The sequence below is a fragment of the Dermacentor albipictus genome, chromosome 10 (genome assembly GCF_038994185.2).
Source record: "Dermacentor albipictus isolate Rhodes 1998 colony chromosome 10, USDA_Dalb.pri_finalv2, whole genome shotgun sequence".
Taxonomy (NCBI): domain Eukaryota; kingdom Metazoa; phylum Arthropoda; class Arachnida; order Ixodida; family Ixodidae; genus Dermacentor; species Dermacentor albipictus.
The window spans coordinates 51772197-51796492 of record NC_091830.1 but is presented as its reverse complement, the minus strand read 5'-3'; the positions used below and the strand labels follow the sequence as shown (position 1 = coordinate 51796492).

General features: G+C 50.8%; 1 protein-coding gene across 2 annotated transcripts in view; it reads left to right on the top strand.

Moving 5' to 3' along the window:
- The window catches only part of jing (AE binding protein 2 jing), a 177947-nt gene that overhangs the window by 48419 nt on the left and 105232 nt on the right, over positions 1-24296 (top strand). Inside the window, exon 1 of one of the 2 annotated variants that reach the window (XM_065439359.2) lies at positions 7352-7457. The exons of the other annotated variant lie outside the window; for it this stretch is intronic. Coding sequence (XP_065295431.2) covers positions 7369-7457 — 89 coding nt within the window. The 5' untranslated portion in view covers positions 7352-7368. Of the gene's footprint in view, positions 1-7351; positions 7458-24296 lie in introns of those variants that run through there. 2 annotated transcript variants of the gene reach the window in all.

Below are 24296 nucleotides of genomic sequence, written 5' to 3'. Positions count from 1 at the left end.
CGGGGTGCGGATGTTGCCTCGATTTTTCAGTTGCTTTGATAACATTTCGTCGACGTCTCTCTTCTGCTTTGTGCCTGCTTTTGCCTCCCCGCGTCCCCGTCCCTCCGTCACCGCTGTGTCGTCTGCTCCGGCCCCTCGGTTTTGTCGTCTGCAGTTAGCACGCGGCGTCTGCGTTGTAACCGGCGTCGTCTGCTACCGCTGTGTCGAAGAGAGAGCACGGTGAGCGAGAGGGCGAGCAGGAATTTTATGCGAAGCATATTACGAGGGCTCAACCCAGCTCCTCAGGCGCGGCGGTGACCATGAAATCACGTGACACCGTGACGTCACGACAGAGGAGAAGTGGCTTTGGCTCAACTCTTGCAAGACGGGCTGGGTGGGAATCGAACCAGGGTCTCCGGAGTGTGGGACGGAGACGCTACCACTGAGCCACGAGTACAACGCTTCAAAGCGGTACAAAAGCGCCTCTAGTGAATGCGGTGTTGCCTTAGAAACGCGCTGTTTCTAAGGCGTGCGTCTCTTGCTCAGGCGCACATTTCGTTGCCGCGCCGAACGCTGCTTTGCTCGACGCTCACCGCGTCCAATGCGGGGCGCGTAGTCGCTGCCCTGTAGCCCATTGTCTTACACCCCTTGGCGGGTCGACGGGAACGCTGTCGCGTTCCACTCTTGAAGGCGAAGAAGTAATGCATGAGTTGTTTCTTCGTCTAGCCGAACCAAATATAGCCAAGCAACAGCAGTTCACCAGGCTAAACAGTGGTTCAACAACTAAAATAAAGGCTAGTATGCTTCGCATCCTGGGCTTAACCTTACCTAAGCCACAGCCATTTTTTTTGTGCTACTACCGCTTTGTTCAAGATGCGAAGGTGGGCAGCGAGGAATTGTGAGCGCTCTTGGGCTACCGTGGGCCAGGAAGAGAACTTCTTGCTAGAATTACTACAGGGAACTTTGGTATATTGTGGTCGCGCAGCTTCCATGGGAATCCTTCATGATTCCATGGCAATGTTGGTTAGTACTTGGATTTGTCTGATCTTCGTGCTTGCAGCTTCAGACGTTCTTGTGGCTTGGTTTATTACGCATTATTTGCCTGTATTGACCTCAATTTCGTAGCACTCTGTTTTACAAAGGCAGAAGACAATAAGACTCCGCACACATGCGAATGATTGCGAATTGTTGCGTTTATCACGGAATATCTCGTTGAAGACGATTACTTTTTATTGCTTTTTGAAAGTCACTTAGCCGCTTGAAGACAGAAGGACGAAGTTTCGGCCAATACATGTATACTACTAACCGTCATTTCCGGGCTGCAGCTGAAGCACCGTGCTTGCACATTCTATAGACACTAGCCCCGGAGTTTTCTATATTAGAGAAAGAAAAATATTATAGGAAAATGCCGTACGCACTGGCTACTGTTCCTGTTTATCGCAAGCGCTAGGATGCGCGCCGATCGGAAGCGGCTTACATAAACCTAATCTACTCGGCTCTTATTCTGCGATGCTTTGTCCATCACCTTGTCTGTCTGCCCGTCTGCCCGGTATCACAAAACTTAAGTTCTATGCCCTTTTTTTTTGTACTCTTATTTCGTACGCTATTTCGCAGTTCTTCATCGACCTTTTACTTCGGCAGGCGGTGCTTGCTGCATGATTACTCGTGACTGGAGAGCTTTAGAAATAACAAAACAACGCCCAGGTTTGCCCACCAAATAAGTCCGCCAACGCCACAACGCAGGTTTCCAACCAAATTCCACTTGGATTCCCTGGCACGCAGGCGGGATAGCAGCGCACAACCTTCTGAGCACGCTATATTACTGAATTCCCCCCGAATGGCCCCGCTTCGCACGTAGGCTTTGTCGAGCCCTAGTCCGACCAACGTTTAGGCTATAGCTCTTGGGTAGAGCAAGTCTTTGGAAGTTCAGAACCCTGACGTCGCGATAGTTGTCTGGCGTATCAAGCTGAAAGTAATGCTAGGACGAAAACACCAGCGACGTTAGTGCTACACCTTCCGGTTAACTCTCAGGTTATCTGGGCACATCGCGTAACGTGACGTCCTGTGTGGAAACACGGTGCGACACTTCAGGAACATCACTCTTAAAACGGTTGCACCCTTTGGGGTGTGCATTTGTCCCACAACAATAATCGTCATCTGCCTTGCTTGCGTTTCCTTTCCTGAAAACTCGGCGCTCGCTACTGTCCTGTCGAGAATGCTGCGTCACACTGATCAGGCGCATGCCGTTCGTGACTGGAAAGTACCGGGCTCGCAGCGTTAAAGAAAGGAAACGCGGGCAGCACGGATGACGATTATCGTTGTGGGACAAGATACGCCCCAAAGGGTGTAAATTTTCTGAGAGTGATGGTTTGCACGAGAGGCGAATGTTTCTAGGCGTCGCCCGTGTAAGTGGCTAAATAATGTTTCTTGTTGACCGTTATCTTGTTACTAACGCGTAAAAAAGTTAGTTAGAAATACTGCTTGTATCACTCGCGCAGCCTAGTTTACTGTTCAGCTAGATCAGTTGCCATCCGAGATCGTTGGCGGTCTGGATCTATCTATTCTCTGAATTGAACGATATCTGCCCACTAATGGGCCGAAAGGTATCTTGACAGCATCCGGAGGGGACATGTCAAAAATGTTGAGTGCAATGAAGTGGACCACCGGATGTTGGCGCCGTCGCACAGGAAGTTACCCGCCACCGACAATTTATACCTGGATCTCCCTCCTCCTTCCCCTCAGAAAAAAAAGAAAGAAAAAAGAAAGCTCAGAAAGGCAGACGGCGCGACCATTGCTACGAATGATATTCTTGGGAAGGCGAGGGGACTTCAATTCAACAAAGAGCGGCAGCGCTTTTTTCCTACTCCTGAGCTGCTGTAAATAAAGTAAATATGTAAGAATATGGTTCGGGATATAATGTCTGCTCGTCTATTCTCCTTAGTCGCGCATGGATCACTGCGTCTCCAGTTGCACGACTGGTTCTCCGACGCGCAGTGGTGGAGCAGACGAACAAAAAAATATGCCTGCGGTCGTGTTGCAGACGTGATATTCGGCGTCTGCGATAGCTCTGCCTAGCTGGCCTGGCTTTGGAAGCCTCATTCACTTAGTGCGCATAACGAGCAGCTGTAAATTTGACAATGTGTACTGTTCGTTAAAGTGCGAGATTGCTGAAACAGCTTCAGCAAAAGGACAGGACTGCAAGAATCTTCCCGACTCCGGAGACCCCCCCCCTCCCCCTCTCCATATATAGTGTAGTCGTCTGCTTGTGTCACATTGAAAAAGGAAGAAAAAAAACTAATGTACTGGAGGGACCGTATTCGCATGTTGGCCGTATATCTAATACCCCACGTCCATCTTCTGCTTTCCATGCGTTGTCGAAAACGCTTGCTATGTTTATGTGGCGTTCTCGTACTGCGTCATGTACACGGGGTTCTTTAAACGCGACATGCCTGACCGTGCACCGACAGTAAGGAGTGACCCGGGTCTTTCCCCAGCAGGGAACCCCTCCGCAGTTCGGTCGTCTGCTGCCGCAACGGCGCAGGTGGCGCTGCGGGCGTTTAAACGACATGTCGTCTTTGAGGGGCGCGGGGCGCATTAGATAGGAGGTAAGCGCGGAACTGGCTCGGACGCAGGCTTCCTGTGGAACGGTGGTGTCGTCGTCGAGTCAATAACGATACAGTGTCACGTTTGGTTTACTGTCCTGGTTCATCGATGTCAGTTACGGTGACAGTAAGTCGGGAATAAGAAAAAGAGGAATAAAAACACGTTCAGGTGTATGGCCGCCCTTACTTTTCGAGGAAGCTTGGTAAGCTAGAAAAGGACACAAAAAAAGTAAAGATAACCATTTCGCCCTGATGTTGTAGGCCTTGAAAGTGTCTACCTGGACATAGTTGTTTGTTGGCCGGTAAGGATGGACGCCCTGATGTTGTAGGTCTTGAAAGTGTGTACGTGGACACAGTTGTTTGTTTCCCGGTAAGGATGGACTGCGTTGTGCATTAAATGATCCGGACTGAACTTAGGAAGTTTCGGAAACTTTCGGTGCATTACGACAGACCGGATACGAGAACATCGCAATTCGTAGCTTCACGCTGACGTATTATCGCTGGTGTTCTGGCGCGAAATAGTAGTCAAAAAGCTCTACCTTCAGGTTGTTTTCTTTTAGGAAAGACCTCTTCCCGCCAAAGAAAAATGCGTTTCGGGAAAACGACGTCGTTTACGCTGTAAACTACAAAATTGTAGCAAATTTATTATAATGAGCGAGAAATCGATCCCGCGAACTGCTTGAACTTACGTAAGCCGCGATACATGTCGGCGGCTTCTTTCGCGAAAAGTTAATGCTCGCGAATCACACTGAATCTGTAGCATTTGTTTGAACGCGTTAAAGGTCGATGTCCTCATAAAAAAATATTTACGGTATGAGAAAACAGATTCGCTGCAAGTTAATCTCCCGCAACAAGCTGCTTTCGCAGTAGTCTCGGCTGTGCGTCTGCGACTGAGCCATCGTTAAGTGCAACTTAATGAAGAAAATGACTCGCAGATTTGCTCATACATTTTCATGTTGTAATGTTTCCCTGAAATCGCCTTAAAGGCTATGTGAACGTCTTTCGTGTAAGTGTATTCACCTCGGGCACCAGCGTGCTTGCAGAGAAACAAAAACGAAACAGAGCAAAAACAGGCATGCAGAACAGGACTGCGGAACGTTGGCCTTCTCTCGACATTCAACTGTATAACTCTGATGCACCTTTACGGCCTGCTCATGCGCAACTTGCGGGTGGTGCAAGAAAAGACATTGCTCAATGTCACGACGCGAAGTCTGTCCGGTCTGGTTAAATGTATTAGTTTCACGCGATTTTTTACTTTATTGTAGGCTTGGCGAGCAGCTAAAAGAACCATAAAGAGAAACGCATCAGTTTTTACTGATGAAGTGTTCTTTCCAGATTATATTCTATTTCTGATTTCGTTTTGAGAGGTTGATTCTAAGAGAAAATGCAGGTCATAGTTCAGATTTTTCAAAATTTTGCACTGGAACCTGGTATGTCAATGTGACATCACGGATTTCAAGGTAAGCACTCATATTTGGGCCGTCGCGGCTCAATAAAAGCTTCGGAAGACTTGCTAAGTTTAGGCTTTGGCCTTTTTAGAATGCAGGCAGTCCCATGTTTAGCGATAACAATTTAATTTGCTCCTAGCAGACGTCAAAATCCGTGACGTCACGGCAAGGTGGTGCGCGAACATTGAAGTGGTGTCGCCACCCGTCTTTCGTTATCGCGTGTTTTCTGGCTTTGCCCTTTTTGGTATTGTAAAAGCGTACTTTACTAGTACAACTCAGCTCGACTTGACTTTCCTTTCATTGTCCCTGGGACGGACTTTGCCTGGAGTCTCCGCTTTCTATGCGTAAGTGCGAGAAAGCGTTACCGTTACTATTAGCAGTGAGCTTTATTGTGCTGTGTTCGCGTTCTTCTGCACCGGTAATCGTCGGACGTCCGTTCCAGTGGTGCCAAAATATACACGCGCTTCTCAGGGGGTTGCCTTTCGCCCGAGGGAAGAAACGAGGAGAGAGGGAGCAGAAAAAGCAAACAGGCAAGTTTCAGGAGTGAAGCCATAAAGGCCTGGGCAGGGAGGTTTCTCTCTGCGTTTGGAGGGTGCGGGGGGGATGTGATTGGTTGGTGGAGAGAGGAGGCACCCTCCTCACCCGGCGCTCCGTTCTCCCTTGGCTGCCGGGAATTTCCTTTCTGTTGCCGGTCGAGGCGAGCGGCCATTTTTGTTTGGGTCGTGCCGTGGAGTTCACGTTCGCCCACTGTGCTCGCCGGTTGGTAGTGCTGCCGCTGCGGTGCTGCCGCTGCTTCTGCCCCCGCCGCCGCACCGCAGCCAGGGCGCCTTCTGCAACCGCCGGTGTACCGTCGTCTGCTCGCGTGCTGCCTGTTTGTCTCTCGCTCGCAGTGTGTATGTGTGTGCCTGTGCTTGCATTGTGGTAGTGATCGTCCATCATCGACTCATCGGTCAGTGCTTCGGCGTCGTCATCTCCCGCGGAAAGAAGAGCTATCTGTTCTTCGAGCTTTGACGCCCGCCGCTTTTTCTTTTCTCTGTTTTGGATTATCGTCGTCTGCTGCGTGTTTCGTGCTGCTGGATTACGGTGTCGTCTGCTTAAGTCGTCGCGTGTCTTCGGGCTTTCTCGGTGTGCTGTTGATCCCCGTGCCTGCTTGCTTGCCTCCCTTGAGAGCCGGCCGTTGATCTGCCGAGGAGACCTGGATGTATGCCTTCCGGCGCACGACGAAGCCAGACGCCGATGACGTCACAGATGCCGTGAACGCCTGACCGAGAGCTGCTGTTCGCGACGCCGTCCTATGGCCGTGTGCTCGTTGTAGTTGGCCATCGAAGCTCTGTCGGCCCTCTGAGTTCTTGTTGCATTGTATGCGACAACGTTCTGTATTTAGACCCCAAGAAAACCAGTTATTGTCCTTTCAGTTATCGATTTATGTGGCGCGCGGTCTGAGCACGCCGGCTTTTGGAGCCCGTAACACCTGGATGATGTATGGCTGTACGACGTCAGTAGATGTTCTTATGCACACGCCGTCAGAAACAGAAACAGCATGTGGATTGCAACTTTGACGATGCCTCTCGTGGCACATTAAACTTCGAGGAGAGGTCGCAGTTGCCGGTGCTTCAGCGCATGCAGATAGAGGCTGCCGGAAGGGCCACAGCAGCTCGCCACGTACTGCCACTTGCGGCCTTGTAAGCTTCGAGCATTGTTCGCCTCCGATGTAGGAGAGCCGTCGTCTGCACTTTCCCGGCGCCGCGTCGTCTGCTGCACATCGCGTTGCAGCGCAGCTTTGCTCGGCGAACGTTTCACCGAAGCGTGGGAATTGAGTCGTCACGGCCACAGAGGAAAATAAATAATATAATAAATGAAGAGCGACAGAGGTGACGTCATACGTCATCTCGCTTCGAATGAGAAATAAAAAGAAAAGGAGCGCCATTGTGCGAGCAAGTGTGGCGTACGCGCTCCCTCAGCCGCAGTAGGCAACCTGACAGCGGTTGGAACTCCGCGCGACAATTATCGCTCGAAATCCGAAGCCGCTCGCGACAACTGCTGCGGCTGCTGCTGCTGCTGCTGGCGGGAAACTTTTTTTTTTTCAACGCGTGCAAAAACCTGCGGCCAGCGTTCGCGCTCCCATAGGGGAGATGGATTGATGACGCTGCGTTGTCGTCTTCGGCGGCGTCGTCTGTTGCTGCTTGCACCGTTTTCCCGCGGTTTGTCGTCGTCTGCTACGAGGGAGCAGCGCGCCGCCTGACCGTCCTCTAGGAGGCCGACGCCATCTTTCCCGCGACAAAGGAGCCTCGTCCTTTACACGGAGCTGGGATTCCATGTGCCTCGAGGAATTCGACGGCATGCTCGTCTTCAAGGGTCGCAAGGTATTGGGCCCGGATGACGTGACCGGCGACGCGGCGGTTCTCGAAGCTGGATCGCTGTTCAACTAGTGAGTACGCACTGAATGTCCTCGCGACACGCCGATTTTGCTAGTTCTTGTTCTTTCGCTATCCCCCGTTTGTGCGAGGCGCTGTTGCCCACCCTATGCGTGCGGTTTGCTTTCAATTAAACTCGTGCTTTTAGGGTTTTCAGTTTAGTTTTTCGGCGGCTGACCCAGACGACCGTACGAGCTAACATGTGTTTCGTGGCTTGTAGCAGACGACACTGCCGGCTTGCGCCCATGTTGCACACGTGGGGCTTCGAATCGGCGAAGGATTCGCAGGTATGCATGCATCAGTGCACTTCCCGTTGGTTCTTAGCACCATAAAGTGACACTGTCTGTTAGTTACCCCCCCCCCCCCTCCTTTATACGGGCACACGAATATGCTTGCGGATCTGGCGCTCAATTTTACGCCGGACGCGTATTACAGCTTCCCGTGCCTACCTCACCTTCGGTTAGCCAGCTGCCGAAGTCGCAGGTGTTTGCTTTACGCAATGAATACATTTGCATAAGTGCCACTGGGTACGCTGTATCCTGTAGACAGATACTTTGTAGAGACGCCTTTAAGCGGCAAACGTTTTGACCCTGACAACGGGCATCTTTGTTTGTTAGATTACGACTTGTTGACGGTTGTCGACACCCGTTTGTATATACGTTTTTTCCCCCCTCAGAAGGCGGCCTATGTATTTCTGATTTTCACAATATTTTCAGTTGCGGGAACGCTTGCTTCCTGTTTTAGCGGTTGTCTGCAATGAACTCATCATCGTCACAGGCCCTTTAGCACGCCTGCCTCTATGTTCGATGATTGGTATCCTTTGCTATTTCTTTCTTCCCTTCTCCACGTCTTCTCCCTCTCTTTTTGTGGGAGCATATGTGTCGACTTCCCCACGTCATTGACCAAGTGTCGTCGTTCGCAGATTTTTCTTTTTTCTCTCTTGGCGTCGGTCGGTTTGCGAAAGCTGTGCATAGTTTTCTTTTTTCACCTGACGTGTGTCGTCTGGGGCGGTGACATTGTAGTAGGTAGCACTTCACTATTTGTAGCCCCCCTCTCCCCTTCCTTGATGCGTTTGCTGTTTCTTTCTCTTCTTTAAACCTTTGAATACGAAGTTACCCAACGGCTTGACAAAACTGTGCCGCTGCAGTCTATTTACTCTGCGATGACTGCACAAAGCGTGCAGACATGGTTTCAGATTTTGTTTAAACAACAACATCAACAAAACAAGAAAGCCTGCGTTTGGCGGTCTTATTTGCGCGTGGGAGGTGAATGCACCTGTCGTAAACTTTACATATAGATACAGAAAATGCAAGATGGCTGGTAAACTTGCAGAATGTGCTGTGTACCGTACGCCTTGCCAAATTTATTGAAACAAAAGTGAAAAACGCCAGTGGAGTCGTGCGATAAAACTCGGGAACACACTATATCATACCTGAACAATCATCGCTCCGCCTTTCACTCACTTATATTCGCCAAGTGGCTAAAATGAATCTTCTGTGCCAACTTTTATTTTTCCGTTGTAACGACAGACGAAGCAAACGCCATTTCTTTAGAAGAGGCAAAAAAACATCCACGAAGAGTTCTTTTTCTTTTTTTTTACATGTACCAAAGCATTAGACGTGCCCGACCGTCTGTTGTCTTGCTTCTGTTGCAGACGGTAATCATGCCGTCGTCTGTAACTATGCGGAAGCGTTACCGGAAGCTTTCTGCGAGCTCTGTTGTAGTACTTAGACCTGGGAAACAGCTAGCTCCTTGGGCCTGCGTCTTTCGTCTGTTACCATGCGCTTCGGCCTGCGTTGGTGCGGTAGGAGCGCCCTCTGTTTATAACACTGCGGTCTCTTGCTTTACTGAGTCAATGCGTTAGCTTTTCACCCTGTTTTTCTTTCACTTATTTCCCCCCTTTCTTTTGAATGATGTATACACAGCCAGGTTGCATCACTTGCCGCGCATAAGCAGCAGATTCCGTCATTGTTGTCTTAAAAAAAAAAAAACTCGTTGTTTTCACTTTTCGTCCTGAATGACGGCCTCCGGAAACCCGCGTCCGCAAGCTTTGCAAACATTGTAGCACAAGAAGTAAATCAATAACAACGTAAGAGCAAAAACGTATCGACTCTTCGTCCGTTCGACATCTGAGAGAAAGAAAACGAAGCACGGCAAGAAAAATACTATGCAATATGCGTCAGGGCGGAATAAGCTTATTTTACTTGTTTTTCACGTTTCGTTAGTTACTTCTCGATTCTAGTTACTTCTCGCTTCGCGGTCTTAGCTTTCTCCCTGGGCAGGGCGCGGTGCCAGAAACGCTTAGTTGTTTTTTCAACTTGCAACGTACATCGGCGCACTTTTCTTTCAGCTGAGGAGGATCGCAAACAAATAAACAGTGGCAAGCACCACTCATCTCTAATACGCCCTACGTGTGCTGAAAGCGCGTCATTTCAGCATAGGCGCAAGAGCTGCAGAATGCCGGCCTCGCCCTGAGCGATTCGTCGTCGGCGTACACGGTCGTCTGTTTTGCGCTTTTTCGTCTGCTTTCGCAGGCGAATGCCCTGTAGCAACCGCGGTGGCGGCGCGCTGGCTTCGTGATTTCCTTTGTTTTTGTTTCCGCCGCTTCTCCTTTCTGCATAGCAGGCGTTTGGGTCGCCTGCGCGTTCTTCCTGTCTGAATATTTTTGTTTTGTGGAGTCGCTTCGGGTGTTACGGCTTCGTTCACCTCTAACGCGTTCCGAGGTATGGTTTAACCTGTTCCCAAGCCGTTAGCCTTCGCGGAGACCATTACGTCTAGCTGCCCCGCATTTCCTGTTCCGGTGCGGAGCGGTCGCTCCGTCGTCTGCAACGCTTTATTTCGTGTCGTCTGCGATGCAACGTGCCTTCTGCTATCTTGCTTTGCCTTTTGCTACTTGGTGCTGTGCTCTCAGAGGGGTTTATACGAGTGAGCGGTCGGGATTGCGTTCGTTTCGTTTCGAAATCGTGGCGTCTGCTCTTGATTACGTCACGGAAAAACGGTCTTGCAATCCGGGGCGGGGGGGGGGGGGGTTGTAGAGAAACAAGGAAGATTGCTACGTCATCTGTCCAACGCTTCTGCGGCATCGATTTATCAGGAAGCGCAGTTAATTGCTCTAACCTCAGCCGATCGAGGTATGCGCGGTCAGGCCATTTTTTTTCTTGATTTCTTTTTGATCTTTTGCGTGGCGAGAGACCATCGATCATCGCACCGGCGTCCTGTTCAGCGAGTGACGGTCACGCATCATGGGTTCATTCGCACAGGTACATATAAGTGTTTATACCCCACCTTATACTACGGCTTAAGTGGTTTCGTGCTGTGCAGTCAACTAGTTATTGTTCTGCTTAGGAACTCCAGCGTCTTTTGAATTCGCACACTTTGGCAGTTGGAATTATTGCACACGAAGCCCTGAAACTCGCTTTTAATGGTTTACATTGGGCTCATCTGTGCATCTCTAGTGGCGATATAAAGGCACCCTTAAACGGTACCAATGATGCTTGTCGCGAGTACTATTCGGTGTCAAAGGCATTAGCATCTTCTTTAAAGTCATATTTCAAAAAAGAAAAGAAGAAAGAAGAAAAAAATAACGTTGCTGAATTTACACTAACCAGTTCAGGTTTTGCCCCGTTTTCTCTTGCCGTTCTCCTACGCAATATCTCTCCAAAAGTTCACGTATCTTTCGGGCTGGTGTTTTCTATCTTTCGCTCACGCCGCATATGCTGACCTTTAGTGCACTTTAGTTCACTATAGTTGTTGCCGGTGACGTCAGCAGCACCGCCTTCGCGGGTATTTATTTTCATTCTATCGCTTCGTGCCCGCGACAGCTATAGTACTGCAGGGTAGTCGTAAAATGTGCCAAGCCACGTGGAAGGAGTGGCTGTTGGCGGAAGTAATAACGCGCAGTAACTACCTCGTCTCCGAGACGATATGGTCTACTAACTACCCGACCTAATTGCTGTACTCGGAACTATCGATTACATAGAGCGCCGGCTTTTTTTTTCTTTTTCTTTAATATTTCGCTTATTCCTGACGAGTGACGTAATAGCTCGTACGTGATACGAAATTATCAACAAAACTTTTTTCTCTTTCTCTTTATAGTTCGTGCTGTTAGCGTCCTCTATCGCAATTTACGAGAAATTTTGACTCTATGGTTCTGAAAGGTAGTTTCTGTTATATAGCACGATCTTGGGCCAGGCTCTATTTAGAGGGGAAGGGTTCGTCATCGCTGATCGTTATTCTTGAGCGATGCGTTTTCTTTTTTTTTATTTTATGGGGGCAGCGTTTCTTTGTTTCGTTCTCTTGCGCCACCGCTTCGCTCCTACCTTACAATTATAATTTAGTCGCGAGAGTGGGAAGTACCAATTCAGGCGAGCATTAGCTATGGTTAGTCTGGAGAGCAGGTAATAACAGACGTACTACGCGAGAGGTCGTATAGCGCAGACGACTAATGGTCGTCTGCACCACGCTTGCGCTACGAGGGAAGCCATGATCAGGTGTTTCCGAATAATTACACTCCGTCGTTTCTCTTTCTCTCTCGAGATCCATGGGAAAAAAAAAGAGAAAATTTAGATTAGAAAACCGGTTTGCCGTCTTTCTTCGTTTTCCTGTTTTCCGTCATATGCGACCCGGGCTCTTGATTGTCTCTCCTCGAGGCGTCTATACCTGCTGTACCGTTCCGCCTAGCCGAAAAGCATTCGTTGTCGTCCGTTACCCGCGCTTTCTTTTTGTAATGTTCAATTTTATCTTATTGTTATTTAGTGCCTTCGTGCGAGTCTGCTGCGTCGTCTGCTTTTCGCCCATGCACGGCCGGCGTCTGCTCACGTTAGTTGCAGAACAGACGACGCGAGCCCAGTCCCCGAGATTGGAGCGTCGTCTGCTTTGAATTGCCGGTGCACCATCCTTTTAGCGTAGCCCTCGGGCTAATCTCCGCCTAATCTGCGCTCCGCTACCGGTCGCGTTTAATCGCCCCTGCTGCTAAAGTGTGATGAACTGTCTTGTACGCCCAGCGGCGGTAGCGGCCGTTGCTTCGAGGTCGCTGTAGCTCCTTCTTGCCTCCTTGGTATACACGGGGGGCCTCGTCGTCTGCTACCGGTTTTCCGCTGGGAATGAAAAGTTCGTCTGCTTCGTCGCCGGAAGCTGTGGCCTGATGGCGTCCGCGATGGGCACTCCCGTTCGCCTGAACTGGCTTTCTGTTTATAGTTGCTTTTGTTGCGTTTGTTTGGGCTGCTGCGCGCTGTAGTATCGGCAGTTCGCGGATCGGAAACTCGCCGCTGGGGGGCGCTGGCGCGTGCCGCGCATGAGCTATGGCATAGCACGCCAACATGTGGTATACATGCAGCCTTGGGCATGGCACGGATCGCCGTCGTTTAGACGTCTGCGCACCGTTATTGGGGAACCCTCATTACGAGCCATTAGAGTGACCATAGGGTGCGTTGTAGGCAGTTAAACGTTCGCGGGCGATGCAAACCGACCTCTTCGTCGTGGGAAAGAAAGCCGATTTTGCGCCGGGATAAGGGCCGACGCCGTTTCGTGCGCTAGACATTATAGACGTATACCTATGTAGGGTGTGAGCGCTGTAGCGTCGACTCGGCTGGTTTGGTGGCCATACCGCCGTGCCCGAGTTGATATCATCGTTGTTCAGTTGTTCGGTTCACCAAACACAATGGCCCGGACTGCGAATTGATGTTGGAAGCCCTGCTTGAGGAAATAGCAGTGCTCGATATTATCTTCGTTATTGTTTCCGTCGTTTAAAGCTTCTGTCAGCCACAAGCTCTTGATTCGATACGCAGACAACCGTCAATTACGGCGTTCACGTCTATGCCATAATTATGCATGTACAGCGCCTCGCATACACCTTGATTTAGCTACCTCTGTGGGGACATTTAGGCATATTTTCAATAAGTTGAATGTGACAGGACGGAAGAATAACAAATATTGCGCATTCGTCAGTGAATCTCCAACTCTTTGTTTCGTATTTGCATGCCTGCTACGACTACCAAGTGTACACGTGCGAGTGGTATACACCTCTCTGCTTTGATGTCTTCATGCTTCTGCGTTCGGGACGCTTCTTCGTGACCACTATATCTCCTACGATCAATTTCGTCATCAAAACGTTCGCGCATTTCTCGCATTTGGTCGAGACCTCGGACGCCAGAGTTCGGCCAGTGAAGCAAAATCCCCAAGTTTGAACTTTACGTTATAGAATTCATCACTTCGAGCAGTATATAGCCGATGCGTCACAGGTGGCTCTTTGCTGATTGCTCGATCTAAGGTGTCTGCTTGAACAGTTGCCTATGCCTCGCTTTTGCATAGCATCACATCTCCAAGTGCAACAAGCTAGCGCTGACTTCCACCCGACGTGGCTTATTGTCAGGATGTCACATTTGTACCTTGAACGGAGGCTTAAGCGCCGGAGCTCCTGTGTAAAATACATCTGAGCTGAGAAATCGTTTTGCTCGCTATTCGCCGCGTCTATTGTAGTGAGGGTTGTTGTCGCATTCAAAAGAAGCTAGCATTTAACAGAAGCTGGTATCTGCGGACTGTAGAGAGACGATTGTTTATTTAGGCCATCGTTGTCTATTTTTTTTATTTGACAAACTGTTGGAGATCGGAACATTTAAGAAATGCGAAAGATCACTTTTACAAATCTGTAAGTCAGCAATGGAAATATATATATAACAAGTCTGTGAGTTGTTCTTGTTGAGGCATCTAAAGCGGACAAAAGCTGATGAGTTATGAACCGGCCCCAATTTTTAACTCTTTGTGAGTAAGACTTTAAGCAGACAGTTCCTAAACATCGACAATTTTAGGTAAGCTGGAAACTCTTATTTATCAAATTGGGCCGCGTCATACGCTCTACCATGTGCAGTCCATGGAGCTGCCACATCCGTTTTCTAACGCACAGTTATGGATTCGTAAAACTTATCTTTCATTCTTTTTTTACACTTGACAATTTTCGACAGTTTTTCGGAGAAACGTGCGAAACCATCATTCAATAGTTTGCTTCCTTCAGTTGCTGCAGCTTAACCTCTTCTCGCAAATGCAAGACATTTCATTTAAACATATCCTGCCATTGTCTCAGGAGAGGGTTGCGTTTCGATCATTTGTATATGTATAGGGTCAAGGTTCGTTTTAATCCAGGAGTACAGAATCTTGCGCTAATAGGTTTGGCATGCAGTTACTGGATGTCGTGCCAGTAACTTCCTTCAAGGCGAACGAACAAACAGAAAGCGTGACAACGTCGTAACGTGACATTGCGCGGCTTCGGATATTTGACGTAGTACGATAGCACGGCGGCGCAGTCTCCTAAATGCTAAAGTATTTGACGTACGTAACTGCGCAGCTGTCCTTGTCATAAGCGAGCCTGTTTGACCAAGGGCCCGTCAGTTGCGCATTAGTCGCGCGGCCTTCGTCGGTCAAGTGTTTAGCCGGAGTGCTCATCGACGCTTCAAGCGAAGGACAGGTTGTCCTTGCTGTTGTCATCAGAAACACGCATTGTTCTGAGACAACTAGAAGATAACAGGGGAGGCTTATTCGTCGTTTATGTGCATGTGAGGCCATGGACATTGCGAAATTCTTACTCTAACTTTCTCCTCCGCCATAACCGAGCCCCGTACACTCTGCCCTGACTGTCCTAACCCTACGGTGCCGGTCAAGTATTTAGTGTCGAAAAGTCTCAACAATATCCGCTTGCGTGGCAGGGAGGCTTCCTCCGGGACTTTCTTACCGGCGGCAGATTGACTGTGAGGTTTGACGGTCCAGAACTGCGCACTTTGTAGGATTTGAAAAAAAAAAAAAAAGGAAAGAAAGAAGGGTTTGCGCGTTCCGTCGCGACCGCCAGTGTTTCGTGAGGATCATCATCATTATCATCAGCCTATGTTTATGTACACTGAAGGACGAAGATCTCTCCCATCCATTTTCAATTACCCCAGTCTTGCGCTAGCCGATTCCAATTCTGCAACTCTGATGGTCCACCGGCTATTCCCCCTACGCATTGTAAAAGTAGCTAATCTTATTGTTTTTCTCTCATTTGAATTATTCTTGTTTCTTTCGTGTCCAGTGCTCGTCCTGATAAGAGTGTGCCCACGCGGCTACAGCCCGAGCGGAGTTTGGTGTCGTGATTGAGGGCAGGGGGTTCAATGCCTTCTCCGCGGACGCACCTCTAGATCCCTACACCTTCCACGGCCCCCTCCGAGGTGTCCGTCTTTGGCAGCGATGTGGCTGGCTCTGCCTGCCTGCTAAGACCACATCCACCCCTCTTCGCGGAGAGATCGGTCGTGACGTGGGGATCACGTGTGCTTCCACCCATTAAACCTGTGCGCTCCGCATCGCCTCGGCTCTTCGCAGCATCCGTGTTGCATGCGACGTGACCGCGTCGTTTTGTTGTTGTTGTTTTATGTTATTGAGAGTTCTTCAGGCCGGTTGGTGGCCGGGTCGGTTGGGCCGAATTCGGTTAGTCGGTTGGGCAGCGAAAACTTCACCGCGAGTTACGCCGACTGATCGAACGCGTGGATTGCTTTTTTTTTTTTTTTGCCCGCGAACAATCACCTTGCGCATTTGTACCAATTCGTACATTTTCTCGTCACACCCACTTCATTGCTTGTCGATACAGCTGCGTGGACGCTAAACGTTCTCGTCGACCTGTGCTTGTACGTCTGCACGTACTCTTTAGACGTCTGCATGTTGTTACGAACTTGTACCGCTGCACCACGATTACGGCTTTGTGGTCCCGTAGCGCTCGTCACCCGTTTCGTGACAGAGCGTTGGTAGCGATGACTCCGAGCCTGGCGTCGATGAGAATAACAAAAGGGACTTTATACATTATATACAGGTTATCATACAGGACATGAACGGGTCGGCACTGGGGCCGAGTGCTCACAACAAACGCGACTGTTCTCGCACGACGACGTCCGGCGAAAACGCGTTACACATCTCACCCCAGTCGGGACGACACTCTCTCCCGGTGGGGTCGGCAGATCCTGTTTTCGAGCGGCGTGTCACTGCTTTTATAATCCCCGAGGCCCATTGTCACTCAAACGGCCCAATACAAAGTCAGCACACGACGGTCGTCCGAGGGGTCCAACCAGCGACCGCGCTGGCCACCCGGTTCAAAGTTCGCGCGCGCGGTGACCTCCAGGCAAGGGAGGTGCGGCGCCGGGCTGTCGGCCACACGCGGACACGTTTAAACACGCTGCTTCGCCGAGGCTTCTCCCGGACGAAGGCGCAGCATCTTGTCTTGTGAAGGGAGAATTATGGCGCTCGCAGGATAGATTCCGCATCTTGCAGATTCGGAATCCGGGCTTGTGGTAATGGCACAACAGCATCCCCGCCCTCAGATAAGGCGCCGGGAAGACGAGCTGCCTCCACGTGGCTCGGATGCCAGGCGCGCACGTTCGTCCGGCTCGTCCAGGTTCACGTCCAGTGTCGGGACGCCAGGTAACATCACGTGCCCAGGTCCGACTCGTCAGGACAGGAGCTCTGCTCACCACGTCGTCGCCAAGGCACCTTGACCAGCTCCGCTCGGGTCGTTCCTAAGACCTTGCTTCTCGCCACTGGTCCCGCTTGGTCGTTCTGCAGCTTGCAAAACCGACCGGCAAAAGGCAACACCCAACACGAACAAGTGCCCTCTGTCTCCCGTCAAACACCAGACAAGGCCATAATTCAAATCAACCTAATTAATCGCTATCCCCTTTTGCTCCCGCTGCAACAAGAGGCAGGTGTACGATCTAGCACACAAGGCTTAAACAATCAGTTTTCAAATCATCAACCTAACAAAATAGAAACAATTAATAATCAGCAATAATAATGACAAATAGAATGGTCCCCTTGAAATCGCTTTGGACCGAAAACATACTTCTGAGGAAGCAAATGAGGTCATTCATTTTTCCCGGCGATATTTTCGCGGAATCTGAAGCTGCTTATATTTGCGACCCTGCTTATCCGTGTAGCGGCGGTACAATAAGCCAGGTTCCTTGCCAAATGAAACCCCCTTTTTTTCCACTCCCCGTTTGACGCTCTTCCTCAGATCGGCTAATGAACAATCTTCCTGTTGCTCGCGAATCAGACTTTTTCTTTCAACTGCAGCCTGCCCCTGCCGGCTGGCGGAAACCGGAGCGAGTGCGGAGCCCGCGTCGCCTAATTGCGGCGTCGAGTCTATATCGCGGCTAGCACTGCACGCGTCACTCCCACTCACGTCCAGGACCCGCTCGTCTAGGCCAGCCTCCGAGCTCTGCCTCTCCCGTGACTGCTCGCCACTCAAGTTACCGTGATCGGTCCGTGTGCCGCACCGCCTTTCGCTTCCCGACGCTAAGTCAAGTTCCCTCGACAGCGGGCGCGCTTTGGATCGCGTGGGGGCCATGTACGCCACGTCGGCAAAGAATGGTTTGCCCTGATCCCTCAGCAGCTGCTCCGAGCTATTTGAGAAGAGGTAGGAAAATTGCTCCGGGAGGGCGGCTGACACAGCGGCTTCGGTGTTAAGTTTCCCAAATTCTCCTTCAATGCTAACCGTTGCGATCGGTAAACAGACACTCTCCTTCTCGGCCACTTGCCGTATCCTAACGCACTCTCCCGTAAAATCACTCGAGGAGACGAAAGACGGGTGAACAACGTCCATAGTTGCTGCAGAGTCCCGCAGTGCTCGGCACTTCTTGCCGTTTACCTTAATTTCCTGCACATAGGGCTCCAATAGACGTATGTTCTTGTGAGTTTCCCGTATCGTTGCAAAAGCAATTCTCTCTGGGCAGCTTGCAGCGATGTGCCCTTGCTTTTTGCAATTGTAGCAGGTTAACGGTCTCCGTTTTTCAAAAGAACGCGTCATTTCGTTTCGCTGTTTCGGACCATCGTCATCATTCTGAGATGCATTCTGTCCATCCCTTACAGTTTCTTTGGGAAGGGACTCGTCGTCCTGAAACTCGCGACGCGTGATTTCCTTCCGTTCGTCGGGCTTCCCGGAAAACACATCTCTTCTATCTGCTTTTTCTACACGCACTGCCTTGCTGTGCAAGCTGCGGCGGGTGTAATACTCTTCCGCTAACTCTGCTGCCTTGTTTAGCTTAACCTCCTTTAGCCTATCTTGCAGCCAGAGCCGGACATCCTCATCAATGCAACGGTAGAACTGCTCCAACGCGATGCATTCGACAATTTTGTCGCGGTCGTCGTAAACCTCTTCGCCCTTCAGCCATTCCACCAGGTCGGCTTTTAGACGAAACGCGAAGTCAACATTCGACTCCTTACCCTTTTTTGCATACCGGAACCTCTGCCGGAAAGCTTCGGGCGACAATTTGTACTTCCGCAGTAGCGCTTCCTTCACATCACTGTAGCTCTCAAACGCCTCTTTCGATAAGCAAGTTATTACGTCTGATGCCTCCCCAGGAAGCAACGCTAACAGATTCTGTGCCCAGAGGGATCGCTCAATGCTATTCCGTTCGCACACGTGCTCAAATTTCACGAGGTATTTGGCCATATCCTCTCCGACGACAAAGGGTGGAAGTTGATCGCGTATTCTTGGAACGTTAGAAGTGAGACTAGGCGCTGGCGAGCTATTTCGGGTCTCCAACTCTTTCATTTTAAGCTCGTGCTCACGAATCTCTCTCCTTTCCTCCATGCAACGTTCCTTCTCCCTCTTTTCCTCCTGTTGCTGTTCTCTCCTTTCCTCCTCTTCGCGACGTTCCTGTTCTCTCCTTTCCTCCCTTTCCCGTCGTTCATTGATATCCGCCCAGGCCTCAGCGGCCTCCTCAGCCGTTACGTCCCCAGTCCTCATGACCTCAAGGATCGCATTCTTTCTTTTGGTTGAGCCCAACTCAATGCCCAACTCCTCACAAATTTCGAGAAGTTCCTTCACCTTGTACTTCTCCATCGTTCACACTGTCCTCCTGCTGTTTACCCTTTTTGAATATACCTGCCGTACGCTACTATAACACTACTAGTAAGACATATGCAAGTATTTCACACACTGCCCTGTTTACCCTCTCAGCATCCCCTGGTTTTCAAAACACTCTTACTAGGCTTGAAACACACAAGGTTAAACACAATGCAACACCAAGTCAATCCCTGAGCTACTATAACCTGTGTCAGAGAAAGTCTGGTGTTTGAGGTAAACTTCAGGCACTCACCGCGCCGAGGTAGCTGATGCCGGTCAATCCCGTAGCTGCCATCCAGTGTTACGAACTTGTACCGCTGCACCACGATTACGGCTTTGTGGTCCCGTAGCGCTCGTCACCCGTTTCGTGACAGAGCGTTGGTAGCGATGACTCCGAGCCTGGCGTCGATGAGAATAACAAAAGGGACTTTATACATTATATACAGGTTATCATACAGGACATGAACGGGTCGGCACTGGGGCCGAGTGCTCACAACAAACGCGACTGTTCTCGCACGACGACGTCCGGCGAAAACGCGTTACACATCTCACCCCAGTCGGGACGACACTCTCTCCCGGTGGGGTCGGCAGATCCTGTTTTCGAGCGGCGTGTCACTGCTTTTATAATCCCCGAGGCCCATTGTCACTCAAACGGCCCAATACAAAGTCAGCACACGACGGTCGTCCGAGGGGTCCAACCAGCGACCGCGCTGGCCACCCGGTTCAAAGTTCGCGCGCGCGGTGACCTCCAGGCAAGGGAGGTGCGGCGCCGGGCTGTCGGCCACACGCGGACACGTTTAAACACGCTGCTTCGCCGAGGCTTCTCCCGGACGAAGGCGCAGCATCTTGTCTTGTGAAGGGAGAATTATGGCGCTCGCAGGATAGATTCCGCATCTTGCAGATTCGGAATCCGGGCTTGTGGTAATGGCACAACAATGTACTCTTTAGACGTCTGCATGTACTCTAGAAGTCTGCATGTGCTCTTTAGACGTCTGCATATACTCGTTAGACGTCTGCATGTGCTCTTTGAACGTCTGCATGTACACTTTAGACCCTTTTCGGCGTGTGGCGTCTTTTGACAGTCAGGTGTTGCGCAAAAGAAAGTCGGCGACGTAAGGTTCATAACTTTGCTGATCTCATCAAAACAATCAGCTTGCGAATTAATGCGACGATTCGCGTAGCGAAACGCGGACGAAGCCAACGTCTTGCGGGTCGTCTTATCTTCGACGAGTGTTGGCAAGAGCCTGTTGGCTTGTTATTCAATGAGGTTACGGTTGGCTGCAACATTGACGAATAGGAATCCGTACGAGCTTTGCATACGCGAGGAGTGTGATTTGACATTGGGGCGGTTAAAATGACACCGTACAGAAACGTTTCGTCGGTTTATATCGAAACTGTTGTTCAAAACTTTAGGCGTATATTGTGTTGGCTGTAGCAGGTCGACTGCTAGCGCCAACCCTGCGAAGTGGGCTGGATTCTGAAATCAGCAGGTTTTCATTTCGCGCGAGACAATTGGATGTCGTTAGGAAATGGCGCTTTCCTCTAACGCGGGTGCAGCAATAAGGGAGACAACTTTTTTTGCTTTGTTGCTTTGTTGCTTTGTAGGAAAGTTCGGGCAGGATTGGGCGCAGAGTACATGACGTCTCGTGTTCCACTTCCTGCGCCTTCGCTTCCTGCATTGTAGCGTGTGCGCGCCTTTTTTTTTTTTTTGCGCTGTCTTGAACTTCCCCGTAGGGGAACCTAACTTAACCTAACGTAACGCGCGCTATCCCACCCTCCCCCATCCACTTGTACGACTAACACGCCCGGACACAGCCGAACTAAGCACAACGAAATCGCCGCGTCATCTGTCTCCATTTTATCGCAACTTTTGTTTTACCTCCGTGTGCGAGGCGGTTCTGGTGTCCTTTATCAAGAGGCAGTTAGTGGGCCGAACCGGACCCTTTGCACGTGGGGTCGGCGTACTCGCACGTGATTATCAGACCTACGAGCGCGTGACTATAAGCGCGAGTTGAGCGGCAGTGAGTGTGAGTAGACAAGAGTATAGGTGCAGTGGGAGTCGACGTCAGCATGCATGAACGCGAGTGAATGCCAGTGAGGGTGAATATGCGTTCATAGACATACGAACGCTAGCGATTATCGGTGAGCGTGACTTGAACGCGAGTGTGCGGCCGCGAGTGCACACGTGAACGGGTGGCGCGGTAAGCGTTACGGCGTGCCTCTTAACCCCAGAATTCAGTTCTGGCTAATCCCTCGAGTCAGTATAGCTCCGGTATGGCCGCGGCATCCCGTTTCAGTGGCTGGTCTTGCTTGACGGCCCTTGGCGCTGGCATCGAGAAAGTGTTACGCGTAGGTCGCGTCGAGGCAAGGACGCCTCTTCCAGGAATGCCGAGTGCGAGCAGCCTCTTCTTTTCTCGCGTCGCCTCGCGCATCGTCGCTCCTTGCGACGGTCCGGTGGTCTCGAGGAACGCGTCGCCTTGGATGCGGCTTGGCGCCCGCCGCTGTTTTGCAGTTCGGTACGTTCCTTTCCCGTGCAGTGCTTCCGAGGACGCTTCTCGCCCGTACTTCTCCCTCCCGCCGCCCGTCTCGTACCGATGTGTGTAGTGATTTTTGAAGGAGAGCAGGAGAGAAGTGCAGTGCCGTAACTGTCTCTCAGTGGAGAGAGAGAGAGAGAGAGGAGATTCTTGATGATGGGAAGGAAAGGTTGGGGTTAAGTGCAGCGGAGAGACAGTTACTGCGCTGCACTTTACCCCAACCTTTCCTTCCCATCATCAAGAATCTCCTTCTCTCTCTCTCTCCCCCCTCTGAGAGACAGTTACGGCACTGCACTTCTCTCTTCCTCTCCTTCAAAAATCACTACACACATCGCTACGAGACGGGGGGCGGGAGGGAGCAGGACACCTCAACAGCACTGCACAGGGAAAGGGGAGTGGGAAGTCTCGTACCGATAACCGCGTGCGCAGCCATTTTCGAGCGAGTTCTCGTCGAGTTGCAACGGCAGCCGTGGGCGCAGCAACATCTTTCGGACGCCTCGTACTACGTGTCTGCGAGCGCAAATAAGTGAAGAAATAAACGAGTTACGAAGGAACCTGCTTGAATCAACATTCGGCGCTTGTGGCGATGACGCCTGTCGTCCGGGGTCATCTTTCGGCGGCAATTTTTGCCTGCTTGTGTTGTGACCTTCTTGAACGACTGAGCTTTCTCTGCTCCGTGTACGAGTGACCTCCTTAAGACACCGCTGTGCGCATGGCCGTCGCTGATACTTTCGTTCGTCGCCTCGTGAATATGCTACGGCTGAGCGCGTTCGCTTTTTCACCGGTGACTGCTTCCGGTGTAGAAGAGAAAACGAACGAACCCTGTTTTAATATGGCTATGCTCGAAGCAAGGCAGGTTTGTGTATACAGGATTGGAAGGTTGACCAAACAAGTTATATGAACGCTAGTCAGCGTATAGTTTCATTCCTGCTTCTACATTGCCCTACTGTACCTACGCCTACGCGAACCCGATAAAGTTGAGTCGAGTTATCTTCACGGGCCGAACTCCAGCCTTCGAGTTCGTAGCGGGTCGGACCGAGCTGTGCAAAGTGAAGGCGAATTTGCCTGCGACAGCTGCGTTGACTCGCCCATGCATCCCTCTTTGTTAAGATGCGCGTAAGCGCAGTATAGGCTCGGTTGTAGTGAACCGGACGTCCGACTCGACTCGTTCCTGTCGAGTCCACGTACACGAAGCTAACGTGGCCACTTCCGAGCTGCCGGCTGACGAGAAGGCGTGTCGAGCTTAAAACCGGAGCCGTGTGGACCTTTCGTACGCGATACGAGTTAGCGTTCTAAAAGTGGTGTGCGTGTGTGTGTGTATTTAAAATTCTAAAGCGTGTAGAGAAACTCCCCCTGCGGCGTCCGGCTTCGTCTTCGGCTCGTGCAGCTACGCGGACCGCATGCCCCGCTGGGTGGTCTCCCTCCACCCCCGTCCTGTCCCGCGCCTGCCCCGCGTCGTCGCGTCTTGAGTGCAGCGCTAAAAGCGCCGTTTATGTGAGCTTCCCCCCCTTTCTACTCTCTTGACGGATGCATGGGCCTTTCACTCTCGTGCATATATAAAGGTCGGTCATGGTGGTTTCTTCTTTCTCAGCTGTCACTCTCCGCCACAGTGATCCTCCCTGTCTCTCTCTCTCTCTCTCAATCTCTCTCTCTCTCTCTCGTTTTTGTTGCTATTTTTCTTTCCTGTTCTCGTCAATGTTGCCGTTTCGTTAACTTTTTCCTTCCTCTTTTATTATTTGTGTGTGTTTGTTTGTTTGTGTGGTGGGGTGTGTGTTTGCTTTTGCATGCTGCTTCTGCTAGACCTGTTCTGCGGGCTTTTCGTTGCAGCCCGTTTCTTGTTGTCGTTGCTTTGGAGCTCCTGTTCTTTCGCCGAAGTATCATGTCTCGTTAGCCACGCGTGTCGACGCCCACTCCGTGTTTTGTCCCGAACATTTCACTCTTTCTTTTATTTTTATTCTCGTCCTCAGCGTTATGCGCTCGAAGCATGCGCGTCCGCGTCCGCCGTGTGCCTGCTGGAACTCCGTCCTGCCGTGCTCTTGTTGTTACATTGTTGCGTTGTTACATTGTTGCATTGTTACATTGTGCGCTTCTTGTCTCGACGTCCCATCGGCCTCGCTGCCACAGTTCTCCGCGTTCTTTTACCGGTGACATTGTAGGAGAAGGGGAAGGCGTCCTTGGCGGGCGGCCAAGGTCGCTGTACAGGTGACACGTGTAATGTAAGCCGCGAGAGCGCGCGATTCCGGAGTCCGTTGCCTCTTGTTGGCGACCCGGACCAAGTTCGCGGAAGGTGAATCGACCGACTCCACCTTGGAACTGCTCGGCTTGCAGACAGGATGCTCTGCCGCACCGCCCTTTCGTAGAACACAAGCGGTGTGCACCTCCAAGAAGTTGCGGTTTTATTTTAATAGGGCGTATGCGACATGCATACGGGACAACCTAGACCTTTCCACGCTGTTAGGTTGTCC